This window comes from Amblyomma americanum, chromosome 1 (genome assembly GCF_052857255.1).
Source record: "Amblyomma americanum isolate KBUSLIRL-KWMA chromosome 1, ASM5285725v1, whole genome shotgun sequence".
NCBI classification, from domain to species: Eukaryota; Metazoa; Arthropoda; class Arachnida; order Ixodida; family Ixodidae; genus Amblyomma; species Amblyomma americanum.
The window spans coordinates 372,815,350-372,838,891 of NC_135497.1; the positions used below are offsets into that span (position 1 = coordinate 372,815,350).

The window sequence follows — 23,542 nt, forward strand, 5'->3', positions numbered from 1 at the left end:
GCCACAGATAATTGGACGTTGTTTCGCGTGGTGCGCTGCAAATTCTCAGGATCTGTGGAGCCCAGGCGGGGGGTAAAATAACGATGTTGGCCTGAGCCCAGCAGATTTGATCCCACTAAGTATCTTTTCGCACCCGCTAAAACTTGAACCCGGAACCCTTTTGTAAATCGTGTAAATGGAAGAGTCGTTTCATTACTCTCTCCCACGGTCATTATCGATATTCCAGGACGCATAGCGATGTCTCAGCGGCAAGGAAGCCCCCGACGAAACCGCGAGATGAGAGTGTTCATCGCGAAACACGGCTACGCAGTCCTTTGGGCGCAAAAGGGAAAGGAACAAATAAAGCGTCCGAGAACTCCCGGAATTGATCGAAATTATTACACTACGGGCACCTGCAACGACGTCGCTTGCCACCTCATGACTTCGTCTGGGGACGTGAAACCCCGCATCCGTCGCTTCCGAGACGGGAAATCCATTACGCGCTGACTTGGGCAGTAATTAATGACATATCATTCCAACGTGCGCTAACGATGAGTGACGGCGCGCGTGGAAAGAAGGGAAAAAGGAAGGGAAGTACCGATTTCCTTCTGAGTGCGAAATCATTTCACGAAGGAAACGACTTGGGAAGAGGATAGCACAAACTCTCTGTGCAGAAAATAACGATAAACGGTACCAACGATACGCCAGTGGCTGTCCCAGCCTCGATCCCAGATCACCTCTATAAAACACCGGCCTATAGACCTGATGTCCGACCAACGACAAAGCCAGCGGTTGCTCGCTTCTCTTGATGTCTCTCATATACGCGGAAATGCGACCTCGCTCTGGGGCTTCGCAGCTGTAATTTGTGCATCGGCGTTTGTTGGCTCCGTTCCCACTGTTAGACGTGCTTATGCATTGGGCACATTGGTGCCCTCCGCGGGATAACGCGCGTTTTGTCAACTGTGGTGCCAGTCCTGTTTGACCTGGTTAATTTTGGCCCACTATGAAACAAAAAAAAAACTAACAAGGCGACTTTCGCAAGCAGCACTGAAGTACAAAATTGCAGCGATCCGGCAGATGTACTATTGTATAGCTGCGTCAGCGAAAATCGATGGCTTCTGCGATAGATTCTACAAGTTTATGCAGCCTCACTGTAGATAAAAAACGTTGTGTTTTTAAATAAGACGTACTGAACAACAGATGGAAATACAAAAAGTTACTTCTGTAATGCACAGCGAGTTTCAACAATGTGTCGTTCGTACACAGAGCGGCTGACCGTCAGTACCACCCCCCCCCCCTCTGCCGCCCCTTTATTTTATTCCAACAGCCTTTTCTACTGTTAGTGATTAAACATTCTGCATGTCATTAAATGCCCGCGAAGAAACCAACGTTGACTAGTTTCTTGAGCAAAGTGCATGTTCTGTTGCTATACTGGAGCAACTAGAACTGCACAACGGTACACTTTCGATTAGGTAAAACATCTGCAGTAACAGCTTTCAACAATGTCTATGTCGGGCCATAGAAGGCAACATGGGACGCCGAGACTATAGGGCGAAAGCGACTTCGGGGTGTGTTTTAGAGAACCTAGCGGTGAAACAATATTTCCACATTTGCAAGAACTTGGTGTATTACGAAACAACACAGCAGATTGTTACTCCTTCCCTATATATATATATATATATATATATATATATATATATATATATATATATATATATATATATATATATATATATATATATATATATATATATATATATATATATATATATTTGCTGTCTAAGTCAAGTAAAACCGACCGACGCAGCGACGTGGTACCAAAACCCCGCGAAGAGAACCATTCGGGAACCATAAAATTCGCGAACCCTCTCGTGAAGACGTTTCACAAAAGTTGTTCTCATTGGCTCTGAGACTGGGGTCCCCACGCCACCATTTTAGACTAACAGATTTAGAATTTTCGCAACCAGTACTGCTTTTGACTTGAATACATTTTAAAGAGGGGGGATGACGCCTCGTTCCTGAGCGAGGAATTTCCCATGGGAAACGGCATTTACTCACATGCGTTTATGGAAGAAAGCTCAAGACATGAACTGTATGAGTAGAATCCCCCCCCCCAGGGGCCTCTGGTTTTTGAACTCTTGCTGCTGGTGCTCCACAGCAAACTTAATTTGCTAAAGTTGCTTAAGTTTCGCGTTCTGGATTGTCTTTTAAAAAAACTGATCATTTATGCCTGTAACCTGTGCTCAATACAGCCCCTGAGACACAACGAAGGTAAATGGTTTTCTCTAGTTGTGAGTCGTGTCCTCCTGAGCTACTCATACAATGGAGACGGCCTCGCAAAGACGGTGGCTTCGTTACAACTTGCATACTCGATGTCTTCCCCGTCCCGGACGCTGGGACCGTCATGGCACGTTGAGCAGTGCAGAGCCCGTTTCGATTGCCCGAACCGGAAAGTCTTGCTATATGCTTCCACATTTAGAAAACATAATTGGAAAAGAGAAACCCGACAGGCAGCGAGAGTAAATTGCCCTGACCTCACTTGCGAGATCGGCGTTCGGACCTCCTTTGACCACGCAGCGCGAACGTCCCACGCGTTTGTTGTTATCAACGACAGAGTCTTTGGCTTCGTTAAAACGCGAATCACGACCTCCGATCAGGATCTCAGCGGGTTTCCCTTATCAATGAGTGAATCGTGCTATAGGGAAGCAGCAGAGGAGAGGGACACGATTAGCGAGAAGTAGTAGCCAAGATGACGGGGCCACCAACCGGACAGAGAAAAACAAGCCGCCCACCGCACACACCTCTCCGCCACACGCCGAAAGAAGAAAGGTGTCGAGCTGCTTCCGCCCTGGAAAAGCCTGGCCGTGTCTCGAAAGGCTCGATGACACAGGGCCAGCGCCCTGCTCCTGGGCAGAGAGAGAGAGAGTGGCCGGTGGAAAACGGGGGCCCATTCCAAAGCAGGAGCGGGACAGCTGATTTCAAGCGCGCACCACGTCCCCCGTTTCCGCTACGGGACTTTCCACCAGAAGTCGTTCGCGCGCGGCACGCGCACTCGTCTTGGATGGCAACGCTTCGTGCCCGGCAGAGGGGCACTGTGCGAGATGCACTGGCGGCGAGAAGGATGGAGGGGAGACCCGCCCTGCCTTACCAAGCAGCCAAGTTCGACACAGTGATGCCACGCGTGAGCCTCGCTGCTTTGCCGTGCCACGTATAGCGAGCACTCACGCCCCTGGATGCCTGTTCTTGTTTCCCAACGCCGACCATTGAGATCGGTCACGCTGACCGCGCGACGGCAACACACATAGGCGCGGCGGCTACGTAGCGCTGACATCACGGCGTCGACGTCGTCGCCAGCGCGGAGGGAGAGGGAGCCGGGCGTAACAATTTGGCCGCGCGTAAAAACCCCATTTCGCATCCGAGCCAAGTTCGAGGGCATGCAGAGAGGGGGTGACATTTGCCGCTACGTCACGTCGACGAATCGAGAGAGGGCCGACGAGCGGCGGCAAAGAGTTACGTAGGGAGAGTCAAACAGAAAGGGTGGAAACCTGGGAGAAACCGGTTCCGGAGACGCCTGGCGCAGCGGTGAATTCGAAACCGTTGCCCGAAGCCGACCGCACGACTTTGGTTCGCTCGCTGCGGGAAAGAGCTCTCAGCGTGGTAGCGGCGACAGAGAGGGAAGGTAGAGCGGCCGACGGCGGCAAATTGCATCCGATTAAAGAAAGAAGGTGGGCGAGGAGGCCGCGCGAGTGACTCAATCGGACCCAAGAAGCGGTGGCGAGAGAACAGGCAACGCTGTTTCATTCACGGATATTCCTGCGACGACGACGCTTTCTGGAAAAAACAGACGCGCGCGGTTCACACGCGGGGGAGAAAGAGGTGCGGGGAGGGCAGTGTCCAGGCGCCGTCCTTCCCTGACCACTGTCTACGTAAACGTCCGGCGACAGCACGCCGACACGCAGGGACACACACACACACACACACACGGCGCTTGTACCACGTGCGACGAGACCGAGCCTCCTACGGCAGCCAGGCGCAGCGGCAGCGTTGCGCGTCATGACCTCAACGCCGTCGCGTCGTCTTCCAGGACTGGCCCAGCATCCTCGCCTCCGGCTTCCGCAGAGACTTCGCGCCTCCTCAGAGTGACTCGATCGGTCGAGCCAAGACGTCGGCGCTTCTGCTGTCCGCCCCTGACTCGCCGAGTTCCATCACCGGCGCCCGCACAGCACGAGCTTTCGGAAGACAGGTCCTCTTGACCCCCTCCCGGCGCCAAGAGAGAAGAAGCTGGCGCCGGTCGCCGCCTCTTCGACGCCAGGTCTGGACTCGCGTGGTGCAATCGCGCCGACGGCCTCTTCCGCGGGAATCTCGGCGCCGGCCGGTCGGCAGTCGCTACTTCGTGCCTTGTCGTCGTCGTCGGCTGCGGTAGAAGGGCTCGCGGCGGCCGGAGGACCGTCGTGCTCGTGTGGGCGTCCCGCAGAGAGGCAACGCCGAACTGACCCGCGGACCCGGAGAACCACGCGGAGAGCTACTCGCGCGGCGCGCTTCTCGAGGCGCACGTCGTCGTCGTCGGACCGCAGGTGCGTCGTCGTATCTCGCCGTCGTGCCTGGAATGTCTCTACTGGTGGATTACGGCTGGATCACATCCTCACTCTGCGGAACGGCGGCGGCAGCGATGGACGACTGGCCGTATTACGAGGTAGGCGAACGCGCGCAACGCCCGGCGACATGCGCGCCTCCACAGCGAAGCCGCTCGCTGTCGTCTCAGGCCGGAGGATATGTCTCACTGACGTCCGCCGCTCTGAAACGCCGACTCGGTTCCCCGCGACACGCCGAGCCTAGGGGAATTTCGGGGCCTGTAGGCAGGAAGATGTGTGGCCTCCTGCCGTGATGAATGGCACCGCGCGCACATCTCGGGCAGCTTGTCTCCGGAAGTCCCCTCGGAGAGGAACACTGGGGGCGTTCTTTTGTCTGCCGGAATTCGCTGGAAATCTTTCACTGGCTGCAAACGGGGACATAAACGGAGCGGAACTCGCTCGTGGAGTCGTCCCCTCGAACTTTCGCGCAGTTTATAGCGCGCCGGCTTGGCGCGGCACGGAGCTGCGCGCGCGGCAATAACAGCGTATTCTACTCGGACTGCTTCGCGTATGTTTTTCGAGCGCGCTACCCCACTCACACGACTTGGAGTAAGATGCTTGTTCTTTCACGCCTCTTGCTTCAATGTCGAATTCCGGCCCATATCCCGGAAACATAGAAGCTTCGAACTTAAACGCTGCGCACTTGGGAACGATTGTTGCTCCCTTTCTGCCTGGCCTACTCCATGCAAGCGTTATACCCGTTCTCGAAGCGACCGCCGAAAATTTTCGAAGCGTACAAGCCTCATTGTCGCGGTTTCGCAAATAGTCAAGTAAATAACGCGCATACGACTGTTATTCATGGCTAGGCCTCGTTCATGGGCCAGTCTCCTTGTTTAGGCTTAGGCCTTTTTTTTCCGAGTAAATTCCAGGGGCCGCCTCTTCAAAAACAAGAGCGTCGAAGGGTAAATGCAAAGCAGGCGGACGTTGCCAGGATAAATCGAGAAGTGCGGATGGTACTCAGCCCTTGACGAGGTAGTTTTAAATTAAATGGGCCAAGTTCTTGCGATAGTGAATGCTGAAGCGCTATATATAAATGCATTTGGAGAATGGAAGCATCGCGGGTCTAAACACTTGGGTTTTTTGGTTTTTCCTCTTGAAATAGGCATCACAACGCGCGCAGTACAGTCAGAAAAACGACGCGCTCACGGCCTTGTGCACGGGTGCGTCGAGGTCCTTTGCGTTTACGATGCTTGTTTCATTAGGGAACATGCCGCATTATAAAATCTCTGCTCATTTCTTTTTATCGGGACTTTCTTGTTCGTTTTGTTCCTCTGTGTCGTTGGTTTCCTTTGAAATACGTCGATGATATCGTTTCGTTTTTACTGTAATTTTTTCTTTTTTTTTGTGCAAATCTAACGAATCAAAGTGGGAATGCTTGCTCACTTTCGGCTGTTACAACGAAAAGCTCGTTTAACAAAGGTTGGCTACGAATAGACAAGCATCTGTTGAGGATAGAACATTTCTTGAACACTGAACAGTCTGTTTCTATGTGTCTTCCCTCGTTTAATACGTGCTGGTATTGTCGTGTGCATATTGCCGAAAAATAAAAGAATGAGAAATGAAATGAATTAGAAAAACCTCATAGTTTTTCCAGACCGCACAGGTAATTGAAGCAAAGAAAGACATTAATCTAAATGTAAACACTCGCCGGTATGCTTTACTTCTGGCAAATAAATTTTTCCCGTCGATGAGAGGTGCACATGCGTACGTATACCTAGTGCGCCCTGTTTAAACGCCGCAAACATTTCAAGCAGCTCTCTTCAAAAAGGTTCCAGTGTATGGCGCTTTCATCCGAATTTCGCGGTTTTCTAGTGTTCTTTCTTTGATAATCACGTGCCTTCCCACCTCTGTAATACAAAGCCCTGAGCGTAAAATGAATGAATGAAGAAGCTCTGTGTTCAGCCTAACCCGCATGCCTTTGTCCCGGAATCGCGGTGAGATATTAAATACTGTCCTCTGCTTCTCTTAGTTTCTTCCCTTTTTCCGGTGCCTATCATGTACTTGATAAGAACTCTGACAGGAAGGAACTATAAAATATGCTTACCAGATATTTAATTGACAAATGTATATGTAAAAAAGCAAAGTAAACAAAATAAAACAATAAAATAATAAATTTTAACGCCACGTGAAATAGTTGCGCAGTGCTGATTCCGCCTCTATGACACCAGGATGTCGGGGAACTTCTCCCCTGGGTTCGACTGAGTCAGTTCTAGCCTTTGAGAATGATTACCTCAATTGCACTGTGCATGGAATTCATCGCTCCCATTATTTTCAAGCAATTTATTTCAAGAACTTGCGCACTGGAACATTAGGGCAATAGATAATCATTTCGGGAACGCAACAAGACATGTTAAATCCAAACCAGCGAGTTAACATCTCGCATACCATCGTGCCGCGCCTCCTGAACAAGACGCACAAGTTAGAAAAACGCAACGAAGCGCGTAAATTCGTCGTGCATTGCTTTCCCATTACTAAATGCTTTGTTACCAGCTGGCCCGGCGTTAAGATCATTACGACCATAATTCGTTATTCGTGTAGCCTAATTTTGAATGTGCAGCAAATAAAACAGAAAAGGGGGAAATACGGCGCAGTACTGCACTTAAATGCACCCTGATGTAGACTGTGCACGGGGCGGGTACGAACGTAAGGTGAAACTGAGAGCTCTTCAGTCGAGGATAGTACTATTTTCCAACGCGCATTCGCGCACACACACGGCACCCATAGAGCGGGTACGACGAAATGGGGCCTTGGAACGAATCAGATGACCAGAAGGCTAGAGGCGCCAGGAGCAGGCGCAGTAACTTTTCCCATGACGTCGTGGGGTATACATGAACTCTCGCTCAAACTTGCACTGGCCCGACGAGCACCGCCCACTAGCTGCAACACCGCCTCTGGTCGTACGAAACAGATAGCGACCCGCTGTGACGTCACCTAGTGCAGGGCTGGCGGGTTCGGTGTTATCGTTCATTTTCCTCTCTCTTTTTTTTTTCTCCGTATTTTTCTCCGCCGCATACGGTGGCGAAGGCTGCATGGAACGCTTGATTTTATTTTTCGGAACTTATGTTAAACGTAAAAAGAAAGACCAGGAAAAAAATGTGAGGGAGTAAGTGCAATGGGCAATTCGCTGCAACAGCTCTCGAAGGGTGAAGACGCGCGAATATGAAATACAGCGACGCAGCCAGGTAATCAATGGCACGGCAATCCTTGGGGCTCATTTACAGGCGGTTTGTGAATGCGGGCCGTTTTTATAAACATTTTAGTGTGAGCTTCCACATGCCTCCTCGATTTTTTTAGTAGGAATAACGCATACATACGGCGCTTGCGTCCAAGGAAGTATGCGACGAGCAGTTACGAGCACTGCGAGCTAAACTACTTCCACCACCGCGGTGTACCCGTGGTTAAGGTGATTGACTGCTGACCCGAAAGACGCGGGTTCTACCCCGGCCACGGCGGTCGCATTTCGATGGATGCTTAATGCTTGAGGCTCTTGTACTGTGGGATGTCAGTGCATGTTTAAGATCCCCAGATAGTCGAAATTATCCGGTGCTCTCCACTACGGCGGCGTTCATAGCCCTAGTCGCTTTGGGACGTTAAACCCCATAAAACCAAACTTACCTAACGCCAGCTAACTCTTTCAGATGCCATTTTTTTCTTTCCATCGCAAAGAGATATTTTTTCCATCTAAATAGCATAGTCAGTCCTCAAGTAAGCTAATTTGTTTCCCAGCGTGAAACACCAGCAGTTCACCTTTTACAGGGTTGTGTAAAATTCCGTACAAAGTGTTTCAATTGACGAATATAGCAATGCCAAAATGCCAAGACCTGTCAAGCAAACGCCCGAAGAATTGCAGAAGCAATTCCTGCTTTCAATAAGCACATTACTCTTGAACTTGGTGGGGAACAATAGTGTTACTACCTGTGACAAAGTCTGTCTGCATAAAGATGACGAGGGACATGCTATACCCCGGTCTCTATTTCGTGAACTATAATTTACTGTGTTCGCTGTACGGCATAAAAAACCATCTTACTCGCGACATGAGGAATGCTAAATTAACCCGTAACAAACCAATCACTGCTAAATACATACTCCGTCGAAAACTCGGAACCCCGTCGAATCAGCAGTGCTTCGGGTCGTGATCCCCTCGGGATATCTGTTATTGCCACGGAAGCAGCTACCGAAAGAATGCCTACGACGCCGAGTGCCGCTGAAGTGAGGGGCTTCCAGATGCATCGTTCACGGCACACGAGCGCGCAGGGCGTGGAAAACTCCTGAAGAGAACGCTCAGTCCTCAAGATTAACTCTTCAATTTCGTACGTTTCGTTGAGGATCAGACTTTCAAGACAGACATCAAGTGAACAGGGTCCTTGACTCTTAAACCACTCCCGTTACCACAAGCCCAGCACTCAGCTATAACTAAGGGTTGAACTTTTCGGGGTTTTTTTTGCGTTTATTTCAAAACGCACTTTTAGTTCTTTTTGTTCGGTTCAGCGGGTATTATTCCGCATGTACGAATGGCCGTATTTTTTTTTCGGCGACACATTATGGAATACCTGTGTGGTCAGAAGTTGCATAGATTTTATCCTCGATTTTTTTTTGTGATCCTGAGCATTCGATGAACCAGTAATTAAAAGAGAAATGGTCGTTAATTACTGCCAAAGCACCTATAGCTGTGCTTACAGTAGGAAATACTATCGCCAATGAATAAAGTAACGGGAGATAAAATATGAACCTTTTGGATCAAAACGCAAATGTAAGTTGATTTCTAAAGTGTGGATTGCCATGTTATTCCGGGGTTGTTACGCAAGGTTGATCGAGAAGGGCGGGGCATCGCTTGGGCTGCGTTTTATGACAGTGATAAAAGTGCCGCTCAACCATCGCAGTAACAAGAGCATGACTCTCTTTCGCGACACTTAGGCATGGGTTCGAGTGTCCTTACATGCAGTGGAGAAACCTGCTTAACCAAGTAACTGCCTGAGTGGGTGATGGCAGGGAGGAGTGCCACGCTACAGCAGACGACATCTGGCGACAAGATGTATTCACGCAGTACGGAGAGGCGTGCAGCTGAGCAGTTCCTCAAGACGTACAACTGCGCTGCTTTAGCCAATGCTACCTAATCCAATCACCACTGTCCTGGCTTCCGCACTTTGTTAATTTTCTCCTTTGACGGAGTATAACTCCTACTCGATTTGTCAGCTAGCTGTGGCGTGCATGTCAAAGAAGCTCATCTTTTCAGTCGAGGCCGAATTTCAGAAACTGAATTCGCGGTACTTTTATTAGTTTTCTTTTTCCGGTTGAAAACCCCCTAGTTATAATGTGTTACAGCTGCCGGCAGAAGTTTTCGGAGGGCGAGCACTGCCTTGCGGCTCTGTGGCCCAGGTGACTGTGCCAGCGGATGAAACATACGCATCCCCTCATTCCTGCAAGTGATTCTGACGACTGACTTATCTGTCTGCGTCGAAATACAATGTCTTCGGCACACCCCAATCCCGCAAACTTTTGCTGCCAACTGTAGAGTACCGTTTTCGTTTAATAACGAGAAAAATACCTCCGATGCTTTTAGCCCTCGCTGTGAAGAAAGAAATGGTCGTGACAGTTGTATCCATGAGGAAAAAATTCGAAAGAGACCTCCATAAATTATTGCAGTAAAGAGAGAGAGAGAGAGAGAGAGAGAAGACTAAGCTCGACTGCCGCTGTACCACCATTACTCATGCGATCTGCTAGCAGCTGGCATTGTTACGGAGCCCTACGACGAGACGAGCTCTCAAGAGTGTCGACTGGGATAACGCTGAGTGCTACAACAGATGAGAGGCGAACTTGCAGCGAACGGGACGCAAATCACTTTATGGCAGAAAACTGTGCCTCTCACAAAGAAGTAGTACTGCTCTTGTGGCAGAGGGTTGTACCTCTAACCACATGTACGCACATTGCGTTTTTCCTTCAGGCAGACAGGCGAAAGGAGAGAAAAATAAAAAGTCGCTGTTGTGATCCTTGAGGAACATGGGTAAATTAAGCGACATTCCGCGACCGATGCGAGGGGCTAAACTTAAGCCGCACTAAGCCTTCGATTCCCTCCCTCCAAAAGTAACTGTGCGCGAAAGCAGAATAGTATACATCGGTACATACAGGTGTATTTTATTGCTTGACTTCGCGGGGAAACGTTCTGTCCTGCGACCTTTTACTGAAGTAGGTGGTGTAAACGTTGAAATTCACTGGTTTTACACGACCCGTAAAGCTATTGCGCGTTCAACGAGAACCGCTTCGAGAAAGACAGCGGAATAATTGCGACCACGTGGTCGACGCTCTTTGACGCGAGCCAAAATCTCAATATGGACAGTTTTTACACGTCGCTTTCTTCGAATCGCGCGTCGACGCGACCGGGTACGAAAACCACGACTTTGTACTCACGCAAAAGACGCTACAGCCGCCGATGGTGTAGCATGTAATATGAGCAGTTTAACGCCCCGAAGCGACACATTGGTTTCACATGAGGGACACCTTAGTGGAGGGCCCCGCCTGCATCTATCCGCTGTTAAGGACATCGTGCCTTCTGTTAAAAAAAAATCATTCGTGCATACATTAAAGTTTGTGAAAGTGTTGACAAAAAGTCGTTTCGCATATATGTTTCAGTTTAAAGTAATGCGGCGGGCCCGTTGTTTTAACGAATTTTTTTTAATTACATCGCATTAGCACTGATTCATTCAAAGAAAAATTAGGTTCACTCATATATGCCGAACCTTCAGAAATTGGCAAAAATCAAAACATTTTTCGATATAAAATGTTTATTTCAGCTCAGAGTTCAGAATCATCCTTTTATTGGCAGAAACAGTTTTCTCAAGACAGATTATTGAGCCGCCCTACAATGTAGGATACTAGGGAACTTCGCTACCTGTCATTTGTGGCAAAGCTTCAAAAATTTGGGATCGACTTTAATACCACATTTCTCATCACGCTGGGCGGTTTTCTTACGACAATGTAGAAAAATTGCGTTTTTTTTTGCACAAAAAAATCACGGTGTAGCCACAACGCACGAAATTGTAGGCGCAGAACACAACACTTGCACAGGAAAAGTTTACACCCTCTCGAACTTATACCCTTGCGGGTGCAAGCTTTTACACAAAAACTGTGAGTTACTGCCAAAAAATGCGCTGTCCTACATGTAGGACGCTAGGCTTATATGAGTTAATGCGGCTAAGATCTTCGTTTTTGTTCTTATTTTCTTTTTGCATCGTCTAATCGCCATTGGTCTTGTTTATCAACGTTTCCAGAGCGGATTATACGCTTGTAAAAGAATAATCAGGTGGAAAATATTTATGACCTTTTGTAAAGCACTGCTTCCTCACATGCTTATGACGATAAGTTTTTCTTTGCGCTAAACGTAGCTGGGTCCTTAAATGTCACTTATTGTTCCCTTTAAAAACTGCAGCGGCAGCGACTGATCGCCAAGAAAGTGGATACACGTGGGCACGTATACATTTTGTTATCAGGTCGCTCGCAGCTTAGCTTGTGCTGCATATGGTTTTCTCGGTGTCGTGATGTGATAAATTAACTTCGCTGAAAGTTAACCCTACGCGCAGTGTTCGTCGTTTTGCGCCTTAATGCGTGCCTGTAATGCACGCGCCACAGGAACGAAGATAAAATTCAAGGCTAAGCTAATTTCTTCGCTACGTTTCGTGTAGGGCATCAGTTTTTGAGCCCCACGCCATTGGCTGGACGGCCTTCTCTATGAGGGGCATTTACCGCTCCTTTCTTGAGTAGTATCCGGCTGCAACCAAAGCTATTTCAATGGGATCGCACCGATATTATTTCTCCAATCGTTCAGCTGGAAGTGAAATACCCCGCAGGCGTCGATAGTGGTGCCAGTAGGGTGACCAAGCAAACCAATCAGCTAACCGAACGCATCGAACGCCAGTGCACGCCAGAGGCAGTGGTGACGCAAGCACGCAAGAATGAGGCCAGTGGCCCGGCGCCGTTTCTTCGGGTGCACATCTTTCGCGGCCTCTGGAAACGGGAGCATCGCACGTGGTCCGCTCCTGCGTATGGGGAACCTGCGCTGCCAAGGTGGCACTGCAGTTGTTCCATTCGGTGACTCAAAATTGCTTTTGTCAGCCGCTTGGGCCGCTGCAAACGCGAGAACACATTCTGAGCGATTGGATACCAGCGTTTGGCTGACAGCATTCATTGTCTAGCTTATCTCGGCGTAGCCCAGATAGCTGACGCACGGCACGTGCGCCTTCGACCGAGCGCGGAGGCTCACGCCAATAAGCGCCTGAAGGTGGCGCGGAAAAGTACTAATAGTACTACCCAAAATTGCTTGCTCTTCTCGCTAGGCAGTGTGTTATGGCGCTGCAATCGGCACCGCAAACTTCAGCGCTAGTACCCCATACAGGGCGACCACGAGTGGCCGCTCGGGACTCGGGACCGCAGCCGCGGCAAGCCAGTGAGTGCGACATCGTCGAATGACGTGTGCCCTGGGGGCAGCTGCCGTACACGCAGAGCCTTTTGTGTATTGTACGAACTTGAATGACGTTTCATTACGGCTTGCCGGACTCCCCTGAAAGCCCGGCGCTGCTGAAACTCGAGGCAAACTTCGGAGCTGTTCACAACGTCACCACGATGTGCCGTTCGGACAACCAAGTGGGTTCCTTACTCAGTGAGCATGCAGGCTGACTGCCTGAGCTTCGCTGACAAAAGAGCGACCTTTGTAAGCAGGTCTTCGTGTCGGTAGTGGCATCGTCTGCTCTCGCGGCAGCCTCTGTTTCCAGAATTTTCCTGTAGAACTGTTCAGCTGATCACTTTTGTACGGGTTTGTACAAAAGGCGTAGCGCGAACGGTTTTACCGTCCGGATTGTGACGTCACCAATAAAATGTATGCCTGCGATAAACGATGTCGCAAATCTCGATGGTTTCAGGATTTCTGTTCCTGCGTTTTTTTTTTCTCACGAAGTCGGACAGCCGAACAGCCGGACTAGCCCATGACCGCAGTGATACTCTGAATCGCTTCTGACGAAGGACCATAGTGTTGAACTTGACGCTGGTTAGAGCGTACGAGCCTTGAGTCGAACTCTTCACTGGGGAATGGAACATGAACCACATTTGCAGGCTGAGTTTGCCCCCGAAGGGGCGCAGCGGGGTTTGCGGAGCCTCCTCCAAGCACACACCCCTAAAGAAAGCCGGGCGCTAGGCCGGGGTGGCTTGTACCCATTTTTGCCGGTGGGTGTCCGGCGGTGGGTTTCGAACCAACCACCTCCGGCAGCCGAAGCGGACGCCCAGATCACTAGGCCACGACTGCATAACCTTGTTCTTTTTATCTTCCTTTTAAATGTCTTCTTGAGCCCATTTTTCACACAGCACACAAAAGACAATATATTGCTGACGTGCTGTATGCGAGACTAAGCGCTATACTGCTCAATTGGAACGATTCCTCCGGGATTTCCTTGCAAAAAAAAAAGAAATGTAAAGGATAAGCTAAGCGCTTCTTTACTTTCTTTTTCTGTGCAGATTGTGGTTTGTGGTTTATGGGGGTTTAACGTCCCAAATAGACTCAAGCTATGAGAGACGCCGTAGTGAAGGGCTCCGGAAATTTCCACCACCTGGGGTTCTTTAACGTGCACTGCCATCGCACAGCACACGGGCCTCTAGAATTTCGCCTCCATCGAAATTCGACCACCCCGGCCGGGATCGAACCCGCGTCTTTCGGGCCACATTAGCCGAGCGCCATAACCACTGAGCCGTCGCGGCGGACTGTAGAGATTGTACGGGTGATAAAATTCTAGTCTATGGTCTATACCCTGCGGCACTCACTTTACCATGCATTTCATAGAATACGTTAAGTGACCGACTGTTCGTTAGTGCATATTAGCGTTGGTCTACAAATTATTTTTAAAAGATGCTGTAAGCTTTGTTGTGTGCGTGCTTCGTGACATGCTGTGCAATTTGTTCCTGTCAAGCTATGAGCTTTTCAACCACTTGGTTATTTGGGGTATAAGCCTAGCAAACGATACCACCGGCCATTAACCACTCTCATTCCGAAAGACACTGTGATTAAACACACCTGTAAACACGCAAAGTAACATTCCTTTCGTAGCGGAGACGCTGTTCATATTCTCCTGAAGACCCCAAATGCACGCTGTGCCTTCTATTTTGCCCAAACGCTTAGGATACGATAATTTAGGCTCCAAAACATGATTCAGCCTTTTTCTGCCGCGTTTCTAGCTTTCGGCTGTGCGCTGGGAAATGTCCCATATGGAGAAAATTCCTTCCGAGGCAGAAAGGAAAAGTAGCATCTCCTCTTCCAATGTGTTCTTACGTGTGTTGGTCCTACTGTTAGGACTGCTATTAAGTGCCTAAAAGTGTTTTAACGACTCTTGGAGTGGACGTGAAGCCTCCTGCTCTCTTTTACACCTCCACCCCGCAAGTTCTCGCATTGATTCCTACCTTTTTGAGAGCTCCTGACGAAGACAAGAATGATTCAACTTTGACCATACTCTCTGTATAGAACCCAGGGTCCCAACTGAAACCGACGAAAAGTCTGTTGCCGCACTAAACATCCTCTTGTAGCTGTCACAGCTGTCATTCCCACGTTCAATATATTGGGAAAATTTCCATAGCCGAGCCTCAGCAGTGTATCAGCCTACACACCCTCGGTTGTGGGTGGGGGGAATTCACAATGGCTAATTTTTCATTGTTGCTGTCATGTTTTGGGGACGTATACTGTGCGCTGTACGTTCGCTTTGTGCGCCCATGTAAGCCGCAGCTAGTAGCAGCAAAATATCGTACGATCTTTTTATAGTTACTGTGCTATTCGCTGCCGCTAAAATTGGTGCTGTTACAGCCAGACAGTACATATTCCTCCAGGTATTTGTATGTGGAACTCAGGGACAATCCTTTCTTTCTATTGCCTCCTGCTGAAAGACACGCATTTGTTCGCAGGCGGATGAATTGAACGGTAAGCTTCCAGCATTGGGCTTTGCCAGTCGCGCCGAGCAACAAAATGACTTCAAATGGTGGCGTATATCTATGACAGCACTAGTTCCTAACCATGCCGTATAGTTCAATCTGGTCTGATCTTTTTCTAGCTCGAGTACTTCGAATAATTCATCGTATGCCACCCAGCAGCCCACGCCGTTCGGAACAGATAAACGCGCATGTGAGCGTGGGATGAGGTCTCTTTTTGTGCAGCGCATGCGTCAGTCTGCCTTTAGCTTTTTGTTTACACATTTTTTTTACCTTGACGTCATTGCTAAGTGTTTCTCAACCTTCTACGCGACCGAAAACATAAACAGTTTCTTGACTTTATTTTTTCCCCTAATTTTAATTTCGGATACCAGTGGCCTGCCCTTTTCATCTGTTCTGAAGATTCCGTGTTATTCATCCAAGAGAAAACCGGCATAGCGTTTAAATGCATGAATGCGCCTTCCCTCCGCGGTCATTGTAAGCAACGCTGCAGACAATGCTCTCAGTACACTTCAAGAATGCAGAGCCAAAGTCAGCTACATGTGCCGTGTCCCGGACCATTCAATTGAAAGACAACTTTTTGAACATCCACGAACAATCTCTTATAATAATAATAAGTTTATTTCCTTCACATCAAATACAATTTGATGGAGAAGGGGAGAAAAAAGCGGCATTCTGCTTGACAGAGTTCTAACCTCCTGTTCAGGTGGCAGTGACAGGGACGAGAAACAATTTTTTTTAGCATAACAGTCAGCTTCAATATACAATAGTATACAGTCAAGAAAATAAACACCATAGTGTGCGCATTCAAACACAAACACAAGGAATTATAAGGAACGAAATAAAATAGGCGGTTAAGCATTAAACAACAAATAAGAGTAGAAGGTCCATAATACAAAATGGTTGATGTATTAGTGGTAACTGAGATGAAGTAGAATATTTCGCAGAGAGGAGAGAGTAATATCGGGAAAGCTAACGTTAGCTTCAATTAGCTTGTTTAGTGCGAGCGGTAACTGATAATTAACCATTTGACGAAAGAAAATAAAAAAATAACAAACAAACAGTACGCTCTGTAATCGTATCTCAGTAAAAAGAATCGCAGAGAAATTCGAAACAGCTTACAATCATTAGTATTCGCACCCGAATTTCATTTTCACTTTTCCTGACGAGTTAAGAACGTCGGCAAGCTTTCAGACTGCGTAGGCGCCTCGACAGAGTCACCGGGAAATGCTGACTTCGTTGCAGATAAGTGTGGTCCCCATCGATCAAGCCTCAAGTGTCAGCGTTACGATCACCAGCGGCCCGCATACAGCTGCTCGAAAACAAGGAAAGCGTGGGGGTATTGTAGATGCCGGCGCAGAAGGTTATCTTTGAAAACAACATGAAATTAAGCGTTTCGAGGAAGCCTGCAATGGGCATTCACGGGCCGGGGTCAAACACTAACGCCGATTAGGAACCAAATGGCGTTTTTAAGTACGCCGATGATGACAAACCGGAAAAAACAATTTTTCCGCGTAAAGTGTCGTGAAGAGTGTGTATTCATCAGTGTCGCACTACACGCTCGACTAATAACATAACGGACAAAGCAAAGGAACGGACGCATGCACTTTTAACCCCGCCGCCTGAAAGTACAGGTTACAGCAATATAAAGGGGAAGAACTTGTTCACAATCAACAGCCGAGTATATTTTTTACTTGTGCACTAGACTTCAAAGGGCAGTAAGGTTGTCATGTGTCCAGGGGAAAGTTAGCTTTAAGAAAACATACGCCTCTCAGGTATGATTGATGAGTAATCATTAACTCCTTGCTCTTGAAGTGCCACATGTCCCTTTCGTGTTGCTGCGACGTGTACTTTTGGCCACAGAGGCTTACGAGACGACAGTGAGCGGGAACAAAAAATCATTCAGGCACCGTCTCGCAAACCAATCCCCGGTGGTGGTGGTGGTGAAAAGCCTTTATTTAATGAAAGAGGTGAGGCTCTTCAAAGAGCCCCGCAATTGGTGGAGTCCTTATTCCGGGACCCCATTGGCCGAAGCCGCCAGCTTAGCCCTCTTGACCAAAGCCTTTTGGGACTGAAGGTCCGAACAGCCAAGCAGGGCCGCCTCCCATTCCTCTCTGGTAGGGTTGGGGTGGGGGGAGAGAGCTGAGTTCCCCCCCCCCCCCGGAAATCCCCGGAAATGCCAGCAAGTATGAAGGGCACGCATGCTCCATCCGCAACCCGCAGGCACCAACACCAGGCGGGTGGACCGCGACTTGGCGCTACAGTTGGGTTTCTCCCGATCGCACGCATCCTATAAACTTTTGCTGCCGACTGTACACAGGAGCGCTGCTGCGACCGACGAACAACGGTCATCTCTCGCAAAGCGCCCAGCGTCTCTCATACGAAAGGGAGTTAAGATGTGGGAGCGAAACGCCGTGGCGCACACTTTGAGTACAGCTGGCTCTTAGTCACCCGAACCGCAGCTTCCCATGGCGAGAGTACGAACGCAACGAAACAGCGAAACCCGGATATATACGTCTGCAAAGAGAAAGACACGTGATGCGAGCGTTGGCTTAGAAGACGCACGGTTTGAACACAGTATGCATACGTAGAATGCGTACGCGTTCCGTGCGTACATTACGTGCAGATCCCGTAAAATAAAAAAGATTAGTAAATTTGCAGCAACTGTACTATAGGGTCCCGAGACGGCTTTTGCGAGAAGCGAGAGGTCTAGCATGAATAGCTGTGAAAGGCACGCTTCTTGCGAAGGCTATGAAATATACTCGTCCACGTGCCGCTGTGGCGCCGTGGGTGTCGGACTGCACTATTGCGAACGAGGTCGCGGATTCAATGCTGGCCGATACTACAGCATTCTCATCGATGCATGAATTCTAGATTGCTAAGACTGACGTGCGTGTTTTTGAAAGACCCAATGGGGTAGAAATTAGTCCAGAGCCATATACTACTACGGTAGGCCTCACACTGCCTAGGCGTCGCCGGATAAAAATCCGACGCTTATTCGCAATCTCCTACCAGCTCCCACGTCATCTGGCTCAAACATCGTACAATCGCTCCTGTCGGGTTGATAGTGGCGGTGATGTATCGTTAAGGATAAGGGTACGTCGTGGATGATAGAAAGGGAGTGAATAAATGTACGGCTGGAGGGACACCCTCTATATATTTTCCAATATGTCTCTTCCCTGCTGCAGCAAAATTAAGCAGGAAATTGGAACCGATAAAGAGAAAACGAAATGGAAATTTTAAAAAATGAAATAGTGCAAAGTCTGCAAGGCCGTCGTTTTATTTCCTCAAGGCGCACTTCCCGGCCAAATTCGCGTTCTTGTCATCTTATCACTTGAAGGCATCAGAGCTTATAGAAGCTGCGCGCACTATACGCTCCCAGTGCGGCCACCTCAAGAAATGCCTTATTCAGGCTTCTCCTCAAGGCGCCGGAGCACGAGGAAAAATTGCACCTTGCAATACTGCGGCTTTTTTGAGAAATGCATGGTCGAACCAAGATAATTTAGAGGGCTCTGGCTTTACACATAGCGCCGCTTTTCTATTGAGAGATCACACGTAGCAGTGCTGGAAGGAAAGCAACGTTATCAAAAGGAAGAATCCCAGTGTTACCGACCACTACTGATGCATCACGGCAGCACTTCACAGCAGCGCTTCAGAGTGAAGTTAGTGGGACACTGAAGTAACCTTGAGGCATCGCTGTAAGCTGCAAAGTTTACTTTCTTTACCCCGTTCGCCGCTTTCCGAAGCTAGCGTGCCTAACGTGAACGCCGAAATTTGTAAAAACCCTGCCGACATATCATACCGGCACCATAACTGCGCGTGACATCGTAGCAGGGAGCATCGCGGCGTTTGGTCATTTTGGCTGCACTGGGTTCGATTAACCTAAGTGCAATGGTGCTAAAGATATCACGCTGATGGACAAGTTTGTCGCTCATCGTTTTCACAGACACACCGCTCGAAAACGGCAAGCGTCTGTGTCTTTTTCGCGCAGTGGCTCCGCGAAGTCAATGCCGATATAGGTATCCCATGGTCAAGCCGAGCCAAGCTGATGGCTATGTTATACTTGAGAGGCTATGGTCACAAAAAACACCGCATAGAACCCTGCGAACAGAGTTTTTATGACAGCGTCACGGACGACGTCACAGGTCCCTTTGATAGCTCACGAAAAGCAAATATGCAGCTCATCAAAGGCGCTTTAATTCCTCGCGACAAAAAAGCGCATATAATGAGACGAAAAACAGCGAACGTGGGACGTTAACTCCAGTTCGTATGGAGGAAACTGGACGCGGCGCATGAATTGTTTCAGCTGAATACGTGAGTGTGAAACGGTAACGCACCTTTCGTTCCGCGACACGAAATCATGCTCTCGCAGTCGTGTGGCCTAATCCTTCCTGGTTCGCCCGTTTAGGGGCCTTATGATGACCGCGTATCCATCGCTGTACATGCACTGCGCATTGCGCTACTTCACGAGACGGGAGAAGGACCAAGCTGAAGGGTCCGCAAATGAGCGTGCACTGACTATCCGTATACCCGGTTTTGAACGCCAGCCTTCGTCACTTGTGCTGTGGTCAGCGGCAAAGTACTGGTGCGCTGCGTCCGGCGATACATCTTATATACATCTGATTCGCCATCGGCGTCCGGAGGAGCCGTTTGGAGTATACTTATAACTACCACTACGCTTTATTCGCGTGTCAGATGGCTTATTGCTTCGCGTTGTGCCTTGAAACCTCGCCCTTTGCTGCGCTAAAGGATATGAATAGGCGGGGAGCCGCCTGAAGCTTTCCTCGCCGGCTCCCGTGCGCAGCGGGCGAGCGGCCGCCTCGGGGCACATGCTGCACTGTGTGGACTAAATGGCGGGGGGTTTGCGATTGTTCGAAATTTTATGATAGTGAATCGAATATCTTTCTCTTCGATTCACTGAATTATTGGAATACTGAAAGTTGAGAATTATTCTGGACGAATCGAAAACGATTTCAATTGTTGGAGTAGTTGTTGCACGGATGTTTCAGAAACAAGGTCCACTCTGCACCGCACAGCATATGCTGGCGCGATTGGTCTGCGCGTTCAGTGCCGTGACGCGGTGCATTTGCGTGGCGGAGTTCACGATGCTCGTACATGTGGTCTCCAAGACTGAGCGACAGGTTCAGCAAACTCTGCCTTCGTTCCCGATACCGGAGGCCGTGGCTCATAACTTTCGACCCTCTCGTCACCGGAGATGTGGCGCCAGTTTCAGCGCTGCCATCATCAGTAGCAAAATGTAATTTTTGCGCCGCGCGACAGTTTTGTACTGTCGGGGACGACAGCCTCCAGGACGCGTCATCGGGAGCCGAAGCTGATAGCTCTGTGATTAGCCGCGGACTGGAGACCACATTTGTCGAGGTGGAATTCGGACTCGTGTGATGTGATGCGTGCTAGTGACAGCAGGTGATCGCCAACAGACATGTCAGCTATTAGCTAAAATCTCTTGTCGCGCATCCTGTAAAATTTTGTCCCCCACAGCATCTTCGTGCCCCTTAGTCGAGATAGTTGTTCGCCTTTCCTCAGCTTCAGCTCTTATTCCGTGAGTTAGAGCGCCGCCGCTAGCTAATTGCTGTTTCGCATTATTGTTCGTCATTTACGAATATTCGCAAACGTAGCGAGTAATCGTTCAATAATTCGACCCGTATTTGATACTGTTCTTTCACTACTCGATTCGTATTAGATTTTATTTCGAACTACACTATTCGTATTCGATTGAGTACCGAAACTAGCCTATTCGTATTCGATTCAGTTTCGAAAAAGTATTGTTCGCACATGCCTATACGTACTAAATCTTGTAAAACAGAGCAGTTAAGGGTGATTCCAAGCACTCTTTTTTTTTCTGCGGAGGTGTCTATATATACCACTTACGAGTATTCGACAACGGTATCTCCTCCCGAAGAATCTACATATAGTATTACTATATTCAAGTTGCGCCACAATGTAAAGAAAAAAATAAACTAAGCTCATCGGGGCCCATGTCCACAGTCTTCAATAGAAGTTCCGAAATGTCGCATACACCGTGCCTCACTTACGAAAGTGTCATGTACTCTTGCTAAAGCCAAATAAATTATCTTTGTTTTCTGCGTCAATCGCGGATCTATGTGCATCAGATGGGCGTGCGTAAAGAACAAAGCTATCTAATCTTACAAGCATGTAATACATGCCAGGTACGTACCTGTCGCAAGGAGCGAGAGCATCTATACCTTGCTGTTCGGAAAGTAAACAAAAAAATGCACAAATTTGTTCCCCTGACAAAATAACCAGAAAAGGCTGCAATTCCCCTTGGATGTCGAATGTGACAGGAATGATTGTGCTTATAATGGCAAAGTAGCGTGTTCGTAATGCTTTCACTGCTGGCGTACGTAATGCCGTAGGTCTTTGAGATTTTATTTCGGTTCGCAGCATGCTTACCTTGACTATAAAGAAATGCATCAATTCTGTGTAGATGTCTTTTTTTGCTTTTCGCTCGAAGGCCTATCTCATTTCTTTGAGGACCATGTCATCCTTCTGCCTCTGCTGAGATCCACTCGAGTATTTAACGTCTGCCATTCGATAAGGTGGGTCTGCTTGTCCAGCATCAGCTGACGAGACGTTCAGTTCTGATCTAAAGACTACGTGAAAAGGCAAGTTTGAAAACGGGGGGCCAAGCTAGCAGCCGTGTTTTTTATTCGGGGTTTAGATGCTGGACGTCGCACGCAAACCTTTCATCCGCATCGCAAAACAGCTTATGTGAGTTCTGACAACAATTAGATTGATGCTACTCTGGGCACTATTGGCTCGAAACTCGAAAAACAATGTCGGGATGACATGTACCGCATGTGCCAAGATGCCGTCAAAGTGGTGCCGTATCTGTGGTTGGATGCAATTTCTGCAATGACCGCCACACAGTTGTATCCTGCTTTAGAGCAGTATATATTTGTTTTCATATTCATATTTGGGGCATTAATACGCTGGGAGAAAGAAAGCATTAAGCTTTCGCCCATGCTTCATGCCTTTCTAAAGCAGTTGAATATTTTCTCTCCTTCTTGGTCGTGGGTGACCCTACTTTGTCGCTTGTCTATAAGTAGAAGGTGTATGGTTTTTTTTCGTACATATCAGACGTGTCCAGCGCGTGTTAAATAGTTTTGTCCAAATTAGTAATGTTATTTGACGTTTGTTTTCGTCACAATTTTATTTATTTGTTTTCGGAAGTTGGGATCCTTAAAGAATTGTTTTGTCTGAGTGCATTCGTACTCTATTGCTTTAGCATTGTGTGATTATGGATCTTCTAAAGTTTCACTTTTCGAACTGCTGCAGACAACGTAACTTCCGACCGCATTGGAACGGCTACATATCTAATACCAAAGAAGGCAAGGCAAAATCACAGGGCACGACGATTTACGCTCTAGCCACAGCCACTTGCCATAGAAGGTATGCCACGCATAACCTTTTATAGCTGGACTAAACCATTTTTTTTTGTAATACAGCCACTCGTGACGCAATAAACGCGCCAAATGACGTACGCGATAATGGAACGTCAAGAGCAGTTAACCCATCAGATCCATGGGCTGCTGCAGCTCGCCATGAATACCAGCATGGCGACTGTGATCAGAACTAGCCATAGATGGCGCTTGTTTGCTAGGATATGAAGGACAGTGAAGGGAAAGTAGATTTTAAGCGGGGTAAAAGTAACCAAGCGAAGGTTATCTGATGGTGGCTAAAATCAAGACAAGAGTAAAATTTCCCCAGTCATGGCTAAGTCGCTTGAGCCACAGCCCGATTTAAAGGGTTCAGCCTTATCCATCCATCCATCCATCCATCCATCCATCCGTCCGCCCGTCTGACCGTCCGTCCGGCCGTCCGTCCGTCCGTCCGTCCGTCCGTCCATCCATCCATCCATCCATCCATCCATCCATCCATCCATCCATCCATCCATCCATCCATCCATCCATCCATCCATCCATCCATCCATCCATCCA

At 48.5% G+C, this 23,542-nt stretch overlaps 1 protein-coding gene across 2 annotated transcripts in view; it reads left to right on the forward strand.

The window, feature by feature from the left end:
* Window positions 1–4,464: 4,464 nt before the first annotated feature.
* Window positions 4,465–23,542, forward strand: part of Rel (nuclear factor NF-kappa-B family member relish) — a 139,480-nt gene continuing 120,402 nt past the window's right edge. Inside the window, exon 1 of one of the 2 annotated variants that reach the window (XM_077650106.1) lies at window positions 4,465–4,672. In XM_077650106.1, the coding sequence (XP_077506232.1) occupies window positions 4,586–4,672 (87 nt within the window). In that variant the 5' untranslated portion in view covers window positions 4,465–4,585. The remainder of the gene's footprint in view (window positions 4,673–23,542) is intronic. The other variant, XM_077650108.1, reaches the window with a different exon arrangement.